This window comes from Amphibalanus amphitrite, unplaced genomic scaffold (genome assembly GCF_019059575.1).
Source record: "Amphibalanus amphitrite isolate SeventyFive unplaced genomic scaffold, NRLGWU_Aamphi_draft 000947F_arrow, whole genome shotgun sequence".
Classification (NCBI taxonomy): domain Eukaryota; kingdom Metazoa; phylum Arthropoda; class Thecostraca; order Balanomorpha; family Balanidae; genus Amphibalanus; species Amphibalanus amphitrite.
The window spans coordinates 137,278-156,913 of NW_024882441.1; the positions used below are offsets into that span (position 1 = coordinate 137,278).

Here is a 19,636-nt window from a genome sequence, read left to right on the forward strand (position 1 = left end):
GACACCAAAGTCGGGACCCTCCCGTCTCGAAGGAAACCGTCCTAAGTGTGTGTTCACTACTGCATTGTTAGTGAAAAGTCCCATAGAAGTAGAGAAGTAGACACAACCATATGCCTTTCACTATCAAATCGAGGTTAGCGCAAGTAGACGTTTTGGTGTACCCCACTAGCTGATTCGTCTTGCTGCGGAAGTAGCACATGCTGGTGCCCCTGTGCGGTCAAGTTTTGCAGTTGATTGAGATTCATTTCAGTAGCCTCTAGCTTCATTCAATGGCAGCTCAGACAATGTGAATGGACAGATTGGCCCCGACTGGCAGTGACGGGACAGGCCGAGTCCTGACTGGCTTAGGGCCCAGCTGAGCGGTACATTAGAGGCAACCACCCGTCTTGAGCATGATACACCGACCGCCTGTATCCTCGGTGAACCCGTGCGCTTCACAATCGGAGCTTCCTGCTACATTTTCAACTTCTCTGACTGACATAATGGATCCTGGGACCTGTGGATTACGAGGCAGAGCGAGCATACATAAATATCAAATTGCTCTCCTCGCGAGCCCGGAGCTGATCCTAGGAAGGGTCGCCGGAGATCTCCGCTGTCAGTTTTAAGGGTCTTCACGTACCGAGGCGCACGGTGGCAGCCACTTGTACTCATGTATCGCTCTGTATCTATCGCTCCGCTCCGCGTATGTCCTCTCGCCGACTCGTCGCCTTTTCATGTTGTTCACCGCGATCGCTGGCCTCGCTAATCGCCGTCATCTATACCAACGGGTAATCATCGGTCGGTGTTTCTGCGCGTCATCGTGACGCAGAGTGACATCGTGACGTCATTGTGACGGGACCGTGACGCTGCGGCCCGGTCATGTTTCACCGCGCGACCGATCAAAAGTGGCGATATTTTTCATACTTTGCGTAAACAGCGTACGTACGAGTCGCGATCTTACGCACGTATGCGTTCGTTAGTGGACGTGCCACTAGGCGTCTGCACTTGTAACGATCGGAAGGGGCTCAGCTGTCTCGAACTGAAATTATACTGCGAAATAAATGATGTTTGAAAGAGACTGTATGTGGTGGCATGAGTGGAGCATTGGGCATTGAGGCTCGCTCCCCGCGTGACACGTTGACATTTGACCTCGGTCGAAGGGTGGTTCAATTCCAGAGGAATCCGCGCATACAGATAAAAAGAAATCGTGCTTGAAGTTTACACGTCGGAGATCTATGCCAAATTATGGGTTCAGAGGCAATTCCTACGTGTTTGGTAAGAATGACTGTTACTTTCGCGCCATAGTCGCATACTCACAATTTATCACTTCAGTCTGTTACAATCACGGTTCCGCCAAATTAATTCAGCCTCGACTCCGAGCTGGATTTTTTTCTCGCGTCTCTCACGTGGATTGTTTTTGGCTGATTGCGCGATAAGTTATCAGCGGTCTGCGTAGTTTGAGGCCGGTACAAATATTTATAAATTTTCTATCGATCGCAAACAGGTGCATAAGCTTGATCGGAATCACAGGGATTTACAATGAAGCTTTCACGAAGAATCAGTTTCAGAGTCGAAATGAGGGCTTTTGGCGCAGCTGACAGGTAGAAGCAGGCTGTGAAGAGGTTTGGGGTGAGAAGAGAACCTTTCTGAAATAAAAGGTTGGGGAATCGCTTCTCTAACTGCTCACCTACATTTTTACACACTTATTACTAACGTTTGCGTGGAGACGATTCCAAACTGCGCTTCGACGTCCATCATGGCATGTATTTCTCCCACCCATTGGCATAATAGAAAACATCGACACGCCCCCTCCCCGCATCAGCCCATATTACTGACTTTCCGCCTCTTGAAGCCCACTTGCTTATCCTGCATTATTTTCCGCTTCTTTGCGGCTCGTTTCTTGATGTGCTTCTGCATCTTCATGCGCGCCGTCTTGACTGGATTGGTGACCAGCTGAAAAGCAGAGCGGTCGGGTCAGATGGATGATCGCAGCGGTGACCAGTCGGGTCACTGACCAATAGTCAGCGGGCGGGATAAGTCATGTCGAGACAAATCATGACGATGGGCTGAGTGGTGGGGGAACTTACAGCTACGGAAAAACAGGATACTTTCTAGAAACTTTGATATAAGAAGAACCTGAACGAGGATGGAAAATACGATTTGTAAAAAGTATGTCATCCCGGGCACCTTGTCTCCGCGCATTATTACAATACGACAGCTGCGCTGGCAGCGACCCGGCTGCAGGCATTACATAAGTCAGGAATGTACATAGTCGACATCGATTCCGGTTTAACGAGACAAACCATGCATTTTGTACGTCTCGAGGGACAGAGGACTGCTGTAGGTAAGCAAAGGCTGCGATACAATTCCTGGAAGACACTGAAAGCCTGAATAATTGAAACGATGGGAAAGGTGGGGATTGATAACACGTGAGTCAGCACATTCCCATCCTCAATGCACACAACGCACCAACCTCCTTCCTGGCGTCAACTTTTTAAAATTTATACGTTCAAACACGAAACCACAACATTTCCACAAAATGACACATCACTTCACAAAATTCATAAGGATTGAGAACGCAGCTGGAACACACCGCTTTGATAAACTCTTGCCGTGATCTTAATTTCCCAGAAAATCCAGCACAGAGAAACAAAACACATCTCTCCCCCCCCCCCCTTCCCCCGCCGGGGCAATTTCATCGGACCCTCCTGTGTTGCCCACCAGCCCCAGCTGTGGTATGCAGACACCCAGTGATATGCAACTGGCGATATTCCGCCCAAATAACCCTGACGCATCGCCTAGTCATGGTATGACAACACGCGGCAAATTTCCGTCAATTCCGGTCTGTGCAATATCGTTCTTCATGAACACCCGCCCCCTCATTGTCATGCTGATCGACTGAATCCAGGGGACAGGGGCAGGGATGACCGACTGTTATGCCCTGATCACATCATCCCGCATTCGACCTCCCAATTCTCCGAGGTATTTCTCCCTCGTCTCACCTGTTGTTTGCGCTGAATGCGTCGCTCGGCCTTCCTCTGGCTGAGCACCAGTTGGGCGCGGGTGTACGCAGCGGTAAACGTCTCCACTCCAACCGAGCGCTTCATCAGGTCGGTCACCTGTTCAGGGGCGATGGAAGGAGCGCAGAGGTCAGAGTTCCACCCTGTGACGTGTCTTCGGTAGACACAAGTAGGGTGCTATAGCAATTTGTTCATTTACACAAGCCTCTGTCATATTTCATGCCACGAGTCACGACGAGAGATCAGCCAAAGACCATTTCAACAGTGTACCACTTCAACAGGCTTATGGTTCCTTTTGTTAGAAACGCTTAGCCCAACAAAGGCATGACGGATCAAAGGAAGATTAAGATGAAGCACATTCATGTCACATGTGCACATTATGATAGCGGAGACTGAAAGGCCTTTCGCCTAAGTCGGATTCTGGGAAAGACAAGATACACCACAGTATCACCAGCATAATCCTGCACAGTGCACAGGTCATAGGCCCTGGAAAGCTCGGGTCAGTGATTTTGGAAAACGATTGTGTAAAGCCTTACCTAAACACCTAGTCAGCACTGCTAAATATACTACAGGATGGATGAGGAAGCGAATGAGCATAGGCCACCCTGAATGCATCAGCGCTAAGCAATGCGCATTAAGCTGATAATTCCCGTCAAGAAAACAAAAAGATCATATGCTTACTTCACTTGTAAACATTGCATTATTTTCACCAGCACTTCATAATACATGTTACAGACCGACGAAACGCAACATAAACAAACATGACAATAAAAGAAATGTCCGCAAAAACTTCATGACGAGACCCGGCAAACGTTGATGCTTGTTCTGATTAGAACGCACCTCTGTGGCGAGCGTTTTGAGCTCGAGCGGCGCCGAGGGGTCGGTGATCTCCCTGACCAGCGGCGGCAGCAGCAGGTGCAGGAACGGTGCCAGCTGGGAGTCCAGCGACATCGCCACCGCCGCCATCCACTTGAACACGCTGCAGCGCTGTGGGAGGATGAAGAGAGTTAGATGGGCGGCGACAGATTGAACACGCTACAACGCTGTGAGGAGGAGACGGGAGAGGGCTAGACGGTGTGGACGGGTGGCGACAGACCAGAGGCAGGGCAGAAAAGATTATGGGACCGGCTCAAAGCAGGGGACAGTACTGTTCAGACATCAATGACGGCTTAGATGGCGGCGTGCCATACAGGGCAGTCAGAAACTGGCCCTGAAGACTGGCTCACAGGTCATACTGAACAGACAACTGCACTGGCTCAATGGCCCAGGCGGTGGATACAGCGGCCAATTGATGCAGTAATGAAACAGAAGGAAAGACAATTGAAACATTCACATTGGTCAGTCTTTTTACTACAAGTGTGATACAAGCTGGAAGCATATGGCGTCCCGCAGATTACGTTCTGCGCTATACGTTCTCTCTCCCTCGCCTAACTCACCCTGAGAGTAATCCGGGGCGACTTCACCACCTCAGCGTTCACTTCCCGCCTCAGCCGCCGCGTCAGCCACCGCAGACTCAGCGTCGACTCTGACTCGGTCACACTCGACTCCGACTCTGTCCTCTTACGGCCGGATCGCGACTCCGAGTCACTCCGCTTCCTACCCACACTCGACTCCGAGTCGGTTCGCTTTCTCCCCGACTTGGACTCGGAGTCCCTTCGTTTGCGGCCTGTGCTTGACTCCGAGTCAGTTCGTTTCCGGCCGACACTGGACTCCGAGTCGGTGCGTTTCCGCGGAGAGCCCGACTCGGTTCGTTTTCGTCCTGGCGCGGCGCTGTCAGAGTCCCGTCGAGGTCGTTTGACTCCCGCGGGGGAGGGCTCCGGATGGTCGGAGCCCGGGTCCAGGGCACCGGCACAGATCAGGACCTTGGCGATCCAGACCAGGTTCTTGACGCACTGAAACAGACGATAGAGACGTCATAGGTCGTAAGTTAATGCGTGGAAACCATTAGTTGATGTTTGGTTTCATATCTGTTTGCATATGTACTTAGATGCTAGACAACAACACAATGCCCAGCAATTTTCACAAAAGCAACAGCATTTGAAAGATAGCCACCAAATAATGGCAGTTACGGTGCTTCCAAGAAGCGGGATACGAGCTGATGTTAGCTGAAGCAACACAACAGCCCGGCTCAATGCACTACATTATGTACCAAACACTTCAGCACCTTGCACGAAAAGCCATAACAACTGTTCGTAATGAATCATAAACAATGCATTACTTCACCCTAATCTGGGAGGTGATAGAATGTCAGCGTTGCTAATTGCCTAATTAAGATGCTTCACTAACAAGTGGGGCTGTAGAGTGCATAAGGGCAAATCACTTATTTACAGATCAAACAACACCGACACGTAATAAACAGGCTGCCAGCATCGAACAGCTCTCCATTGAACTACGACGCTACCTTTTTCTTACCCGCGGGTCAGCCAGGTATGACGAAGAGCTCCAACTAACAGCTCCGAGCTGAGCTATAACGAAAAGCTCCTAGCGGAGCTTTGCTGAGCTATGACGTCACAGGTCTCACCTGATCAGCCAGCTGCTGACTCAGCAGTTCCGAGCTGAGCTGGACGCACAGATCGAGCGCCAGGCCGCGCAGCCGCCGCCCGGTGTCGGAGTGCAGGTAGGGCGGCACGGCGGCCTCCCGGGCCGGGGAGGCGCCGGGCGAGGTCAGGCACGCAGCCACCGAGGCCGGCTCCAGTCGGGACAGCAGCAGTCCGTACAGGCGGCCCGCCGCCAGCCGCACCCAGGCGTGCGGGTGCAGCAGGTACTGCTTGATGTGGCCTGGCGACGTTAGGATGTGGTCAGAGGAGGCGTGAAGCTATGCATCGGAAACACAGACTAACTCTAGAAAAGGGTGAGATAAACATGTCATGGTGACGGAAAAGGCAAAGGACTAAAATCTTACTTTTGGCGCATTTCTACTAAAGTTATCCAGTACTCATCAAACTCCTTCAGTGAGGAGCTGAAGATATGCCAATCAAAAGACTGCATGAAGGTCTACCAAGTTTGCGTTCACCTCCACACTGACGCCAGTGTAAGTCGTTAACTAAATCCTATCCCTCATGGTCCTTCCACACCTCTTTCAACACCGTACTGACCCCAGGCGCGTGTCATGAGCGCCGCGTGTCGGTGGGAGGCCGTCATGGCCTGCGGACAGAGGGTGAGCAGCTTGAGCAGCGATCCGAGCAGCTGGTACAGCAGGTGGTCCGTGTGCTGCTCCGGAGAGCCGTTCAGCTCCGCCTGCGACAAAGAGAGGAGGGAGGAGACGTGAGATACGCGTGGTTCTCTCACATGCAACAATCAATAGGCGAAAACTAACTTACACCACACTTACTGAGTACATGATGTAGTAACGATTTCTCGAGGTGCTAAACGTTGTTCGACACATCATTCCTTAACATATTATCTCTAGGATTTTACGAATTACAACAATGCAACTTCAAAATTGTGGCTCAATGCATAGTCAACAAGATTAGAGAAAAACTCGACCTCTTGAGGAGGCCACTCCCAAGCCTGCTAATAAGTCATACAAATTACTCAATCCGCGCTGCAATATTATCCCTGCCTAGCGCCCCATCCGGATTACCAGTGGAAAGCCAGGCCGCCGTTACCAGAAGTTTATTTTCAAATGCCATGAAAATTGACCTAAAACCCCCGCCGAGTCCAAGCCACAGCGACCTCACCTGCGGCGCGCTGCCGAAGAAGTCGTTGAGCTCGGGGTCCATCCTGCCGCAGAGCTCGGGCAGCATGAGGTCCACCTCGGAGTCGGTGACGTCGGCGGCGTCGGAGAGGAACAGACCCACCAGCTGGGCGGCCATACGGCCCTGCTCCACCTGGCAGAGGGAGAACAAACGCAGCTATGAGTGGGCGGACTTCAATGGACACAGCGGACAGACCTACGGCCATTCGGGCGCTGTGAAAAAATTCGAAGAATGTCATTAAAACTATAATTGACCTCAGAGTTTTCCTCATTGATCTCATTGTTATCCGCAGTTTTCGTGTTGAGAAATGTAATAAGTTGGAAGGTTTCAACGTTGAGTTCGAATAAGCCTGATAATTTAACATAACCCCTCAAGAGGCGACGGCGAAAGTCTATTTAGGGATTCGTTAACTAACAAAATCCGATTACCGTTTCTAAACTATCCCATCTATGTTTTGGGCCTTGCACCCATCTTACCACGCACCTTTTTGGCGGCATCCTCTCCTCGAAGCCAGGTGAGCGTCATGTCGAGCAGGTGTCGACGCCGCTCGGCCGACACCCGCTGCAGCAGCGCGGTGATGGTTGAGGCCACGCGACGGCGGCCGGTCGGGGAGGGCTCTGAGACCAGGCGCGCAGACAGGTAGACGAACAGCAGCGGCGCCTGGGAGCTCAGCAGGCCCTGCAGAGCGCGGAGGGAGGCAAGTGGCGGTCACAGGCTGGTGAGCTAGATTCGTTATCAATTGAAGAGCACACAGGGAGAGAACCAGTGTGTAGCAAGATCGTATTACATTGCTCGTAATTTCCGAGAAAAGGAAAAAAACTAGTGATACTATATCAACAGAAAAGATGGATGGAAATATAAATACGGAGATTGCACTCAAATCGGTAGACCAATACAGGCACTTCAACGATATGAAGATTCTAGCAATGATGGTAATTGGTAAGTCAGTTCAAGCAATACAGAATCTTATACGATAGACCCACCTGCGGGAACTGTCGGCAGACGTCGGCTATCATGTCGAGCGCGGCCAGTCGGCCTGACTCCCGGTCGTAGCCGAGCTGCTGCAGGAAGAACATGACGTGCTTCTTCACTTTATCACCCAGCGGATAGTCGAGAAGGTACTGCATCAGCACGGAGCGGGCCTGGGCGCGCGGCTGGTCCCCGTCCGCCGTCACCACCAGTTTGGCCAGGTGACGGACCACCTCTGCCAGCTCCGGCGCGTGCAGTTTCCGGCTGAACACGGCTCGCAGCAGCTGGAAGGCCGTGCCGCGGCGGCCGGCGTCCAGCAGGTCCTGCTCGGCGTACGTCAGCAGCACGCGCAGCTGCTCCTCGGTCAGTGTGTAGGCGGTGACGTCCCGCACGAGCACGGTGACGGCGCGGAACGTCACGGCCACCATGTCGCCGTTCTCGCCGCTCGCCAGACCCGGCGCCGCGTACTTGTGGAGCAGTGTGAACAGGGCGCCACTCACAGCCGCCAGCTGGCCCGGCAGAGACGGCAGGGGGAAGGTGAGCAGGTGCGTCCAGCAGCGCAGGCACACCGTCACCAGAGGCACACTGGGCTCAGACAGACAGCCCACCAGGAGAGGTACGAACGGGTCCAGCATAGATACATGTCGACTCTCAGTTGCCACCACACGGCCCTTCCGCAGCAGCGCGCTCAGCAACTGCAGGCCAAAGTCCACCAGCAGATGCGCGTTCACAGTCGAGTTGAGCCTGGCTGGCGCGCCGTGCCGTGGAGGTGGTTTCTGAATCAACAACATATCGGGCCTCTGTAGCCAGTAAGGCAGCGGCTTTGTCTTGCCCTTCTTACCGGAGCCATCCTTTTTGACAGAGTCCGGCACTGGCAGACTCTGAGAGACCAGACCATGACCGAGCACCAGCAATGCCGGCGTCTCCAGCCCGGCATTCTCCACCAGACCCGAGCAGGCATGTCGCAGACACTCGGCCACCTTTCCCGCCGCCTTGGCGGTGCGTGAGCTGAGCGCCCACTCCTGTAGCGGTGCGATCAGCGCGTGCAGGTACGGCTCAGTGATATACTGCGCCAGGATGTGCAGCATCTTGTAGCTCTTGACGCCCTTTGCCTCCGCCGTCTTCGATGTGATCTTCTGTACCTCTTTTTCCTCCGCAGTCTGGCCAAAGAGCTCCATGTGGCAGATATCGACCACGTCCGACGCGCACGGATCCAGGTCGCCGGCCTTCAGCTGTTCGCACATTCCGCGCAGCAGAGCGTGCGTGGTGAACACCATCACGTGCTGCTGGTACCCGCGGCCCGACACGGCACGCAGCTCCGACAGCGCCAGCGGCAGGTGCGCCGGACCCAGCGCGCGCAGACAGCGCAGCAGCGTCTCACGCGCAGCCTCGCGCACACTGGGAGTCTTCGAGCGCAGCAGCTCGCACACCCGAGTCAGCACGCTGGCTACGTTCGCTCCCAGGATGCCCTCAGGTAGTTTCTGTAGGAGTTTGATCATAGCTAGCGCCAGCGGCAGGCGCTGTGAGCGCTCCTCGTCTGGATCGAGTGTCTTATTCGTGGCGTGCTGTTCGTCACCTCGCGCGCGCCGCACCAGCCCGGCGTGCAGTCCCGGCAGAGTGGTCCGAATCAGAGTCCGGCAGATGAGCTCGGCCTGTTTGGCAGACTGCGCCACCGGTCCAGCGGCGGCCGGCGCCCCCTCCTCCTCCGGAACTTCCACAGCGGCCGGCTCCAGCGGCTCCGCAGCCGCCTCCTGACCCAGCGCGGTCTCTCCCTCCGCCGGCTCCGAGTCCTCTGTCTCCTCCTTCTCTACCCGCGCCGGCTGCTCTGTGGGAGGACCGTTCACCTCGGCCACAGCCGCCTCCTGACGCCGCGTCTTCCAGCCGCGCTCGTCGGCGCGCGTGGCACTGATGATACTCATCGTCACGTCGGGAGCCACAGACGACAGGTCGAATGGAAATGCATCCAGGACTGCCACCAGAACCTTGACGGCGTCGCGCTGACGTGAGCAGGTTGGTAGCAGGGCGAGGAAGTGTCGCAGGAAAGCCTGGTACTGGTGCCAAGACATCCGTCCCGATACGATTCCGATCAGCCGCACCGCAGTGTCAGTCAGGCCAGTGTACTTGGCGTACTTCTCGTTGAAGAGGTATACATTTCCCAGAGGTAGAATGTAGTTGGTTACTACGTCAGCGCGCATGCGCAGAGAGCCATCCGTGAGGCCCTCCACGACTCTCTTCAGCGCGCGGGTGCGTCGGTGCACCTGAATGTGTCTGATATTCTCAAAGAAGTCATGCTCTGAGTCTGTCGCGTTCGAAAGCTGCGCCAGCTCGGCAAGTTTCGGCATGTGGTCTGCGGACGACTGTACGACCACCTGAAGCACGGCGACTGTATCGTGGCGCAGCTGGTCCTCCTTGCTGCGCAGTCTGCGGCGCAGCGCCGGCAGGAGACAGGCAGAGAGAAACGCCACAGCCGCCGAACGGTGTGTGGTCAGCAGGCGGCCCACGGAGCGCGCCACCTCCTGCAGGCAGAACGTAGAGCTGTCCCGCAGCGCCAGATCGGCCTCGTGTTCGAGCGACCAAAGGCAGCAGTGCACCACCAGCCGCAGAAAGTCCTCCTCCAGCAGTTCCGCGTGTCGCAGTCGCTCGTTGACTCGTCCGTACTCGACTAGACGCCGGTCGAAATCGGGCTCGTCCACCTGTTTCGGGTCCATCGCACTGAGGGCGTCCACTGTCTCCGCCAGGGGACGCACGGCCGGATCCCGCTCGCCGATAGTGCGCAGGCAGCCGACTACTGCCAAGTGGCTCTCCCTGTTGGGGAGATGCGACAACAGCGAGGACAGCGACCGGACAAACTGCACGGGCCGGTCGGCGGCGCTCAGCAGGTGCCGGAGAGTCACCAGTAGCTGTCGCTGGCGGCCCTCGGGCGGCGGACGGGCCGACCCCAGCACCGGTAGGAGCAGGGAGGCCAGAGAGGCGGCGTGCTCCCGAGCCGGGCCCGCCTCCAGTCGACACACTGAGGACAGCACCGTTAGCTCAGTCGTAGAGAGTCGCGCCGCGCCGCCCGACTGCAGCCGGCCGCGGAGGTACTCCAGCAGAGGAGTCACGTTTTCGGCCACAGCGGCCGGTCCGGTCACGTCGGCCGCCTCAGTCGCCCACTCAGGCAGCCCAGACACGGTGAGTGGCGGAAGCGGCTCCTCAGAGGGCTCCCCGTCTTCGTCGACTGTCGACAGCGTCGGCGGCGAGACACGCTCACTCAGCAGCTGTTCAGCAGCACGCACCACTGCCGCCGTAACCGACGAGTGACAGCCTCGCACCGTCAGAAGGGACAGCATACACCAGAGCGGGCTGAGACGCGGCGGCTCGGCGGTCTCCTTCACCAGCAGAGAGAAGTAGCGCGGAGAGGACGCCCACACTAGGAACAGCTTCAGTAACCCAGTCGGCGCCGTTGTGGACTCCTGAGTGAGTTTCGGCAACGACGGCCACACGGAAGCGATGAAGACAGCCTCCGTTTCCTCTGCGCTCCATGGGTAGGTGTCGAACCTCTCGAACATATCACTCAGACATGCTAGGATCATGCCGCGGATCTTCTTCAGTGTGCGCACGTGCCACACAGGCAGGCGCTGCTGCTGGGCCAGCAGAGCGGACACGTGTGCCGCTGCCCCGAGCAGTAGCCGCAGCAGTCGAGGGACGCTCGGCTGCAGTCGGCTTCCCAGCTTGAAGAACACAGCTGTCAACAGCAGCAGCGCGCTCTGCAGCTGACGGAGCGGCAGCGCGTGGCGAGGGTCGGCCGCCTCCGTCACCTCGCGCACCATCTGCACAGGATCGGGCCGTACGCGCGCCGCCAGAGCCGCCAGCGTCAGATCGAGGAACTGATCCACTTCCTCCGACCGACAGCCGGCCAGGAAGCCGACGATGACGCGTCGCCGCGCGGCCGCGTTGTCTCTGCTCGCTGCACCTTTTCCCGTGCTGGTGCGCATCCGACCATAGAGAATACGAGTCAGAACGGGCAGGACGTGCGGTCGGTGCTCCGGCTTCAGAATTCCTGACTCAGTGTCGATGCTGAAGCTGGTCAGCGTCGTCTTGAAGTTGTTGTCCTCCATGAGGCTGAACAGAGTCTCACGGTACGGGTTGAGACCTTTAGCTTTGTAGGCGTAGACACATTCTAGGGCTACCTTCTGGACATCAGAACGTTTGTGTGTGAGGAAGTGTAGGAACGTCTCAAAGAGCTGTGTCGATTTCTCCGACCGGCGCAGGCTCGTCATTTTGGACATCACAGTCAGGTGCGCACAGAGCGCCTGCACAATTCCTTTCTTCTTGTCCCCACCCTTCTTCTTTCTCGGTCTCTCTTCTTCCTCTTCGTCATCTTCATCTCCTTCTTCATCACCTCCATCATCACCCGACGTGTCTCCCTTCTGTTTCCGGGAATGTCCCTCCAGCGCCGGCCGCCGCCGATCCAACAGGTCCTGCTCGCGAGCGAAACTCATGTCACTCGAGAAGAACTCGCGGTCGAGGAAGCTGAACAGCTCGCTGATGAGCTGCGGGCCACAGATCGGCTCCAGAAGAGAGCACAGATCGGCTGACATCTGCCATAGCAGCAGGCGGAAGTTGACGAAATCGAGTCGGTCGTCCAGAGCTGCCAGCCGTTCGTCCAGCTCCTCCAGCTCTTCACGCTCAGCCTCAGCTGCATCACTCTGCTCCATCTCCATCTCTTCTGTCCCCTCTCCATTCTCATCTGCCTCTCCCGTCGCCTCTTTCTCACTCTCATCTTCTCCCTCCTCTCCCTCCATTTCAGGCATCATCTGTTTCCGCGCCGCCTCCGCTGCCTCCTTGGTGAGGTGACCCCACAGCTCCGCCAGTCTCTCCGTCGATAATCGATGACAATGTGCAGCCGCAAGCTCCTGGCACGGTTTCCACAGTAGACGGAACGGTACGTGTAGCGTGCCCAGCAGATAGAGCAGCGGCGCCGCCGAGAAATCGCCGCACACCGGCAGACTGGCGGCGATGTACTCAGCGTCGAGCAGCTGGAGGAACTTGAGTCGTTCTTTGTAGCTCTGGATGTCCGCGGGCTGCTGCTCGGCCAGCCAGCAGGTGGTGAACACCGAACGAGTGGTACGCGGCGGACCGTCGGCGGGTGGTGGTGGGAGAGTCGGCTCGAACAGCGAGAGCAGGTGCAGCGTGAGCGCGCGCAGCTGGTGGAGAAGAAATAGAGGCTATCAGCGCATCGCAGCTATACCAGAGAACGGTGACAAAATAGCGAAGTCAGGATTGTTTTCGAGACGAATTCATAATGGCATTAGATACACGAATACTAATGGGTGAGTATTGGCCAATGATGTTTCAATTCCAGGATGACATTTCGAACCAGACACTTGTCAGATTTTATTTTTTTAATTGCTTTGGTGGTACAATAACCTGCTGAAAAGGGATGCTACCAAGCTCCAAAAGCTGCAGTAATCGATAATTTTGGAGCGTTTGACGCATTTCCCTCACCTTGTGGTGCGGCGACGCCAGGTTATGTCCCAGCGTCTGGTAGAGCTCCAGCAGCAGCTGGTCCGTCCTCAGTTCCGGCTCAGCCGCCGTCAGCAGCAGGTCCAGCACACGCAGCAGGTGGGCGCTGCTGGCCAGCCGCCGCGAGCCGGCCAGTTTCAGCGCCGACCGCCAGGCAGCAGCAGCGTCGGCGGCGTCCAGTCGCAGCGCCGTCTCGGTGAGTTGGGAGAGCAGGGCCAGCTGGACGTGCAGGGAGGGCGGCAGGGGAGGCACCACCAGACGGACGGACGACACTGGGTCGGGTCGGTCTGAAACAGCATACAGCGTGATCAGGCGGGCCTAAAAATAACGTTGAGCTGGGTCAGACAGGGATGTTAGGAGTCCGATGATCATGATTTGGTGGTGTTTACTTTGAGGGCGCAGCAGCATGTTAGGAGTCCTGCGAACCAGCCGGTGCTAACCAAAATCACGGAAACTTCAGTTCCATGGCATCACAAATTGACACCAAAGCTTCGCTTCTTTAGTTCAACTTAATCTTAACCAAAACGTCACGTAACAAACTAGCGAAAAAGCAAGAGAACACACCGTCAGTGAGATGCTCCGCCTCAATCTCCAGCAGCTGGTCGGCCAGCCGGTGCCACAGCGCCCACACGGCGGCAGCAGCGTCCTCGGGCGGCGGACGGAGGTGGGGCGCCACCAGCAGGGCGGCCGTGAGGTCAGCAGAGGGTGCCGGCGGGCCGCGGTCGTCCGCCGGCCGCAGCAGACGCGCCACCAACGCGCAGACGCTGCTCTGGGGTGACTCGGGTGGATCATCCGAGCCTGCGGTGCGCCGGCGGGCTGAGCGACGCGGCGCCGCCCTGCCGAACAGAAACGAAAGTAAGTGTGTAAAGGGACGGCCAGCGCGGCTTCGGTATGGTCTTAGACTTAAGAATCGATGATGGGCAAGGCTCGAAACGGCTATTTGTTAGCTTTATCTCGAAATTTAAAAAAAAAATATCTGAGCTGCTGACCGAAATCCATTCACTCACTGTTTCTGCCTGATGAAGTTGAAGTCGATCGGGTACTGTCTCCAGTCTGCCCAGCTCTCCCCAGTCTCGGGAGGTGGCCGTCTGAGCAGCACCAGGCGGCTGAGCAGGCGCAGCGCCTCGGACGCGCTGTCAGCGGGCAGCCGGTGCAGCAGCGCCAGCAGCTCGGGCAGCAGCCGACCTTCCAGCTCGGCCAGTCCCAGCAGGTGGCCGCACAGCCGCAGCAGCGTACCGGGCGGCTGCGGGCCGCGCAGGGCCTGGCGGAGGCGGAGGGGTAGATATTCGTGACGGGCATAAACAAATGCGAAACTGTTATAGCCATCAAAATTATAAATAATTGAACGTTAGATTCTCGGCCTCCTCCGTACCTGGTTGACCAGTTTCACAGCGTCGGCAGTGGCCAGCCGGGCGTTCTCGACACTCAGCAGTTTGGCTGCGAGGTCAGCGGCGGCTGTGCCAGCCTCCTCTGGCAGGGCAGAGGTTGCCAGCAGTCGGCCGCAGCGGCGCGCGCAGTCGGCAGCGTCAGTGATCACCGTCCCTCCGCGGAAGGTCGTTACGGAGAGTATGAGGGAGAGCAGCCGGCGGAGCAGGTCTGGTCGGTCCGAGGGACAACGCTCCACAGCCGCCTGCCGGGGTGAAAGGAGGAGAGGGGTCAGATCGAAGTTTCCAGAGATTGTATGAGCACATATTGAAAATAAAGTTTTTCACATCATCATTAAAATCAAAACGATCAAAATTTAAAGAAAACCGACCGTGAAATGGTATCACAAGCAAAGTCACGCTCGAATTACTATTTCAATTTTCATATATCTTCATCCTGCATACCCACACACACAAGACATACCACGCATGTCCAATATTGCCTCACGGTTATAAAGTGGCGCCGTCTTTCTTCTAACCTAATATATCCCAGCACTCACCCAGAGCTCGGCCCATATGGGTGCGGCGTTCTCCCTGGTCACGTGTCTGGCAGCGGCCAGCAGGGCCACATTGAGCGCCTGCTGGACCAGCTCAGCCGGCAGCCGCTCCGAGCCGAGCAGCTCGAGCTGCACGCGCAGCACGGCTGCGGCCTCAGTGTGGAGGTGTCCGCGCACACCGCGCAGAGTCTCGAACACCAGCCGGCCGACGCCGGTCGCCTGCTGTGGGGACGGGGAGAGGTCGGTCAGACCTTTGGATGGAACATCGGTGTCGATTCATGTTACATCGGTTTAGCAGATGTGCTACAACTGGGCAGTGGGCAGCGTAGCAGAAATGGGAAGAAAAATCGTGGCACACGCAGTTCAACTGAAAGTATCCTCTGAATACCTGAGGGTACTTATCGCCCAGAGATGACAAAAAAAGAATGAAGAGGTTCCGAAGCGTGAAGCACTCGTCTCCCTTTAGTAGCTCAACGGAATAGTCACAGTCCAAGATGCATTAAAAAGAGCACAGCTCGCCTGGCACTTACCGAAGGATCGCTTTTCAGCTTCGTGTAGACGAACCCAAAGAACTTGCTCTTGTCCTTGACTTTGCGGCAGACGAAGGCGAAGCTTTCGGCGGCGAATCGGACCACATGGTCGGGCCGTCCGCCGCTGAGCAGCTGCCGGTACATCCGGTACGTCTGCTCGATGTTGGCCACCAGGTGGCGCCACAGCTGCTTGTAGAGGTGCGCCAGACAGGTGAAGAGCCACTGCAGCCTCTCCGGGTCGCGGGTGTCCAGCAGACGGCAGAGCAGCTCGAACAGGGCCGGGAACTGCGGCCCCAGGTCGGCACGCAGGTCTCTCGCCAGCGCCGAGAGCAGACTGCAGAGGCAGGGGTACACAGAGGGTCAGGAGAGCTGTATGTGCGAGAAGATGACGAAAAATGATAATTGAAATGTTCCTGCTGTTGTCTAGGCACTGTCAGCTGGTGCTGCAATGTCCAATATCAGCGTAAAAAGTAATGATGGACGAAAAACTCGCCTAGGTAGCCTGCTTGTAACTTTGTTACAATACCAATCAACCATCATTAGCGGCGTTTCAGACATCCTCATTAACAGTGCGCTGCTTATAACCATCCCTACGATACTAACGCGAGCAGAGGCTGCAGGGCGAGCGAGTTCTCCACGGACAGGTGCTTCTTGAGCAGCTCGATGATCTCATCTTTGCGGTGCAGCAGCTGTGCGAAACTCTGCACATCGGGACCGAGCTCATTCTGAAAACTGAGGTCACGATTGGCGTCAGGAAGCAATTATATATGTACCAGCATAGCGATTATTATGTGAAAATCTTACACATGAACATAGCGGTATTATCGAAAGGGTATTAGGCAAGCCATGGAAGAGGCAGCCACACATTCGAGTCGAAGCGACTTCGTACACTTACTCGGCGTAATGTTCGGTTAGGTTGAGATCGACCCATTTTTGCAGTTCCTCGAAGAAGAACGTATCGGCATCTTCTGGCGTCTCGTTGCGAGGGAGACTGACGTTCTGAGCGACATTGACGGATATCTCCGCGATACGCTCCGAAAATGTTTTAAACTGCGGAACAATGCACACGATTATAATCCCGTCAAGCATGATTTCGGCAACAGGTGACGGAACTATGATGCATTCAAAATCAGCCGTGCTCATCCCTAGCCCAGGCGAAAGTTTAAGTTAACTATTTGCAATACAAAAGTGATGACAAAAGTGAATGGTTGCCATTGACACGGATGACTAACACAACACATTTTATTGGCGAGGATGGAAGATATGTTTAGCATGCCATAGATCTCACCTTGTATCTATTTTCCAGCTTTTTATCTCCAGCCCCCATGGTGACTGAAGTTTTGAGGACTTGGTCACTTAATCATAAGTACGATTATTCCTGTAAATAAAACGTAAAATTATATTAATGTATCATAGCAATACATGAACAGGTCAATGAGCTCGGGTACTTGTGGGCGGCCTCGTCGGTGGGTTCTGTCCTGGTACTGTGGTAAAAACGTGAGCGTTGTGAGATGATGAAAAAAACTAGAAACTAAAAGAACGACCAGGCACTGGCTCACAATTGCACTATTACTACCGAACATGGAAGTTGGTAGTTACGCATCGGGTGCCACATTCAACATCGATCATTGAGTGCCGGTCCCGTCCCGAGCCTGCAGTTCTGAGCTCCGCGGCCAGTCGCGAGTCCTAATGAATGTCGACTATGCTCGTGTTCCGGCATCGGCCAGCCACAGCCACGCAGGCGACCATGACCCGTCACGTGACCCGATGCCGGTCTCAGCCACGCGCGGCCACCACAGGACATTGTCCAGCTGTGGAAGAAGTCAGGTCTGACAGGACTGTCCCCGGTCCAGCTGGTTTACAGTAGACCGGCAGAAAAGACCCGTCCGACTCACCACAGTAAGCAAACTGGACCCTGCTGAAGCCCCTGCCGCAGTTCGGCAGAAGATCGAGAGGGCCTACAACCACACCACACAGGATCTGCTGGAGTTACACATCGGTCCAAAGTGACCGTATGGGAGCCTGGGACCAGCTGGTAGCACCGGTGCGGCGGTAAGGCATCGTCGTGGAGGAGCATTAACACCGCCAATGCGTTATCTGTTTGGAGATTGGTGCTGGTGAGGAACCGTCGACATCTTCGGCGCCGGTACGGCCATGCCCATGCTCCCCCCCCCCCCTCCACCGGAGGGAAGGCGGCAAGAAACGATGCCGACGAAACACTCGTCTTTCGACCCGTGTGTGACACTGGTAGTTGGTACAGCACACCCGACCACCGAGCCGCCGGTGACAGCGGACAGAGCGCGGGCACAAGCCGGAGGTTCACAGACATCCACAATGCAGCAGGGGACTCAACGCCAGTAGCGCCTTCGATATTGCCGGCACCAGATTTGACACTGGTGCCTCTGGGAGACATGACAGGCATGGAACAGATGTTTGCTCTCAAGAGACCTGGTCACAACTGCAGCCAGCCATTATGGCATTTGAGGAGATAGCAATGTACCCATGTACTATGCCCCAGGGGAGGAGAGGCATAGACACAAAAATTGTTGATTTGGGTGGGAAACAGCATCCACATGTCATGAAAAACATTTTGCACTCTCACCTCCAATTTTAACAGCAATTTCTCACTCCCAATTTTACTGAGAAAAGCATTTGTGTGGATGATTGTTGTGCATCCTACTTTTTGCCACACTTATATAGAAATGTATACCACTATCAAGTATCAACCCCCTTTTTGGAGAGGAATTTCCCCTCTGACACACAAGTCAAAATACAACTTTGGAACACTGAGGTGAGGTAATGTAACTAATGTTGCACCTGGGATTGCCCCACATGCTGGGGACATGCAGGCTAGCAGCTGCCCTGGTGGGGCAATGCTGTCCATCTCACAATGTTTAGCAACTTGTCAGTGCCTAGTGGTCACTGTACACAGACTGCACAGCCAGTGGCCAGTGGTCCTTGGCCAATCACACAACAGTGGTCAACTCAACCCATCATACAACATCTCTGGTGCAGATGTCTGCAAGGAGGGGAGGGGAGGAGCGAGATCATAGCTAAGACTGGATAAGAAAACCTGGGACCCTCAAATGGGGATAGGTGTCATTTCAATGCTAGGTTTATAGGTAGGTTTTAGGTTTGTAGGTTGTAGGTGTAGGTAAGGTTAGGTCAGGTTAGTTTATGTTAGATATGCCGACAGTGACAGGAAGTCTGAAGAATAGTAATGGCAGGACAGGTGTTGGTCCTTTGAGAATGAGATAGGTAGCTATCACGAATACTGAGAATATCACATTGACATGAGCAGTGGAGATTGACAGGTATTGCATCTTATTCGCATCAGCATGGAGAACCCACACACTTCACTGCTGACTTATGCTGGTGGCAGGTGGCAGCATCAGTATGAAAGAACCCGTCCCACACACTTGTGCTGGTGGCATGTCCAATTATTGGAGATTGCCATAATGAGCACACTAAGAGACATTCAAGTCTTCAACCTCTGGTTAATGGAAACACCCTCAGTTTGTTTTTCAATAGAAAAACACAATTCTAAAGAATAGTGTTTGTCTAATGAAGAAACAACCTTTGGGTACATCCATGCACATTATACAATGCACTTTTAACAGAAGTGGGACTATATCTTATATTCATGACATAGGCGGCGGAACGGGGAGGGCACTGGGGCACCGCACCCCCTTTGATTTTGGCATTTTAACATTAGCCCTCAGGCGTTGCATGGATTAGAATGGGACCAAAAGTCGGCAGTGCCCCCTTAATTGAAGGTGTTCTGCTGCTCCTGATCCATGACCATATCAATAACGTGCAATTGAATCAGAATGGGTTTGGGATTGGGATTGGATTGAATTGAATCGAGCACGGATCAGATACGGATTGTGATCGGGGAAAGACGTAAGACCACCACTTTGATGTCGCACCTAAGGACAATGATGATTCAGTTTTGTCTTTTTTTTCTTCTGCAATATGAAAATATGACTGTGAAGCCCCCTAACTATCAAATTA

General features: G+C 54.9%; 1 protein-coding gene across 1 annotated transcript; it reads right to left on the minus strand.

Annotated features, from left to right (window-relative positions):
* Positions 1–1,729: 1,729 nt before the first annotated feature.
* LOC122368440 (small subunit processome component 20 homolog) lies at positions 1,730–19,571 on the minus strand. Its single transcript, XM_043342370.1, has 19 exons — positions 19,552–19,571; positions 16,911–17,000; positions 16,518–16,672; positions 16,226–16,354; positions 15,623–15,956; positions 15,096–15,314; positions 14,544–14,801; positions 14,179–14,432; positions 13,736–14,007; positions 13,154–13,458; positions 7,681–12,852; positions 7,181–7,375; positions 6,680–6,829; positions 6,095–6,236; positions 5,521–5,777; positions 4,436–4,891; positions 3,840–3,986; positions 2,982–3,098; positions 1,730–1,932 (listed from the first exon to the last, which is right to left on the minus strand). The coding sequence occupies exons 2-19, from the start codon at positions 16,947–16,949 to the stop codon at positions 1,798–1,800; spliced, it is 8,736 nt and encodes a 2,911-aa protein (XP_043198305.1). The 5' UTR covers positions 16,950–17,000; positions 19,552–19,571; the 3' UTR covers positions 1,730–1,797.
* Positions 19,572–19,636: the final 65 nt, after the last annotated feature.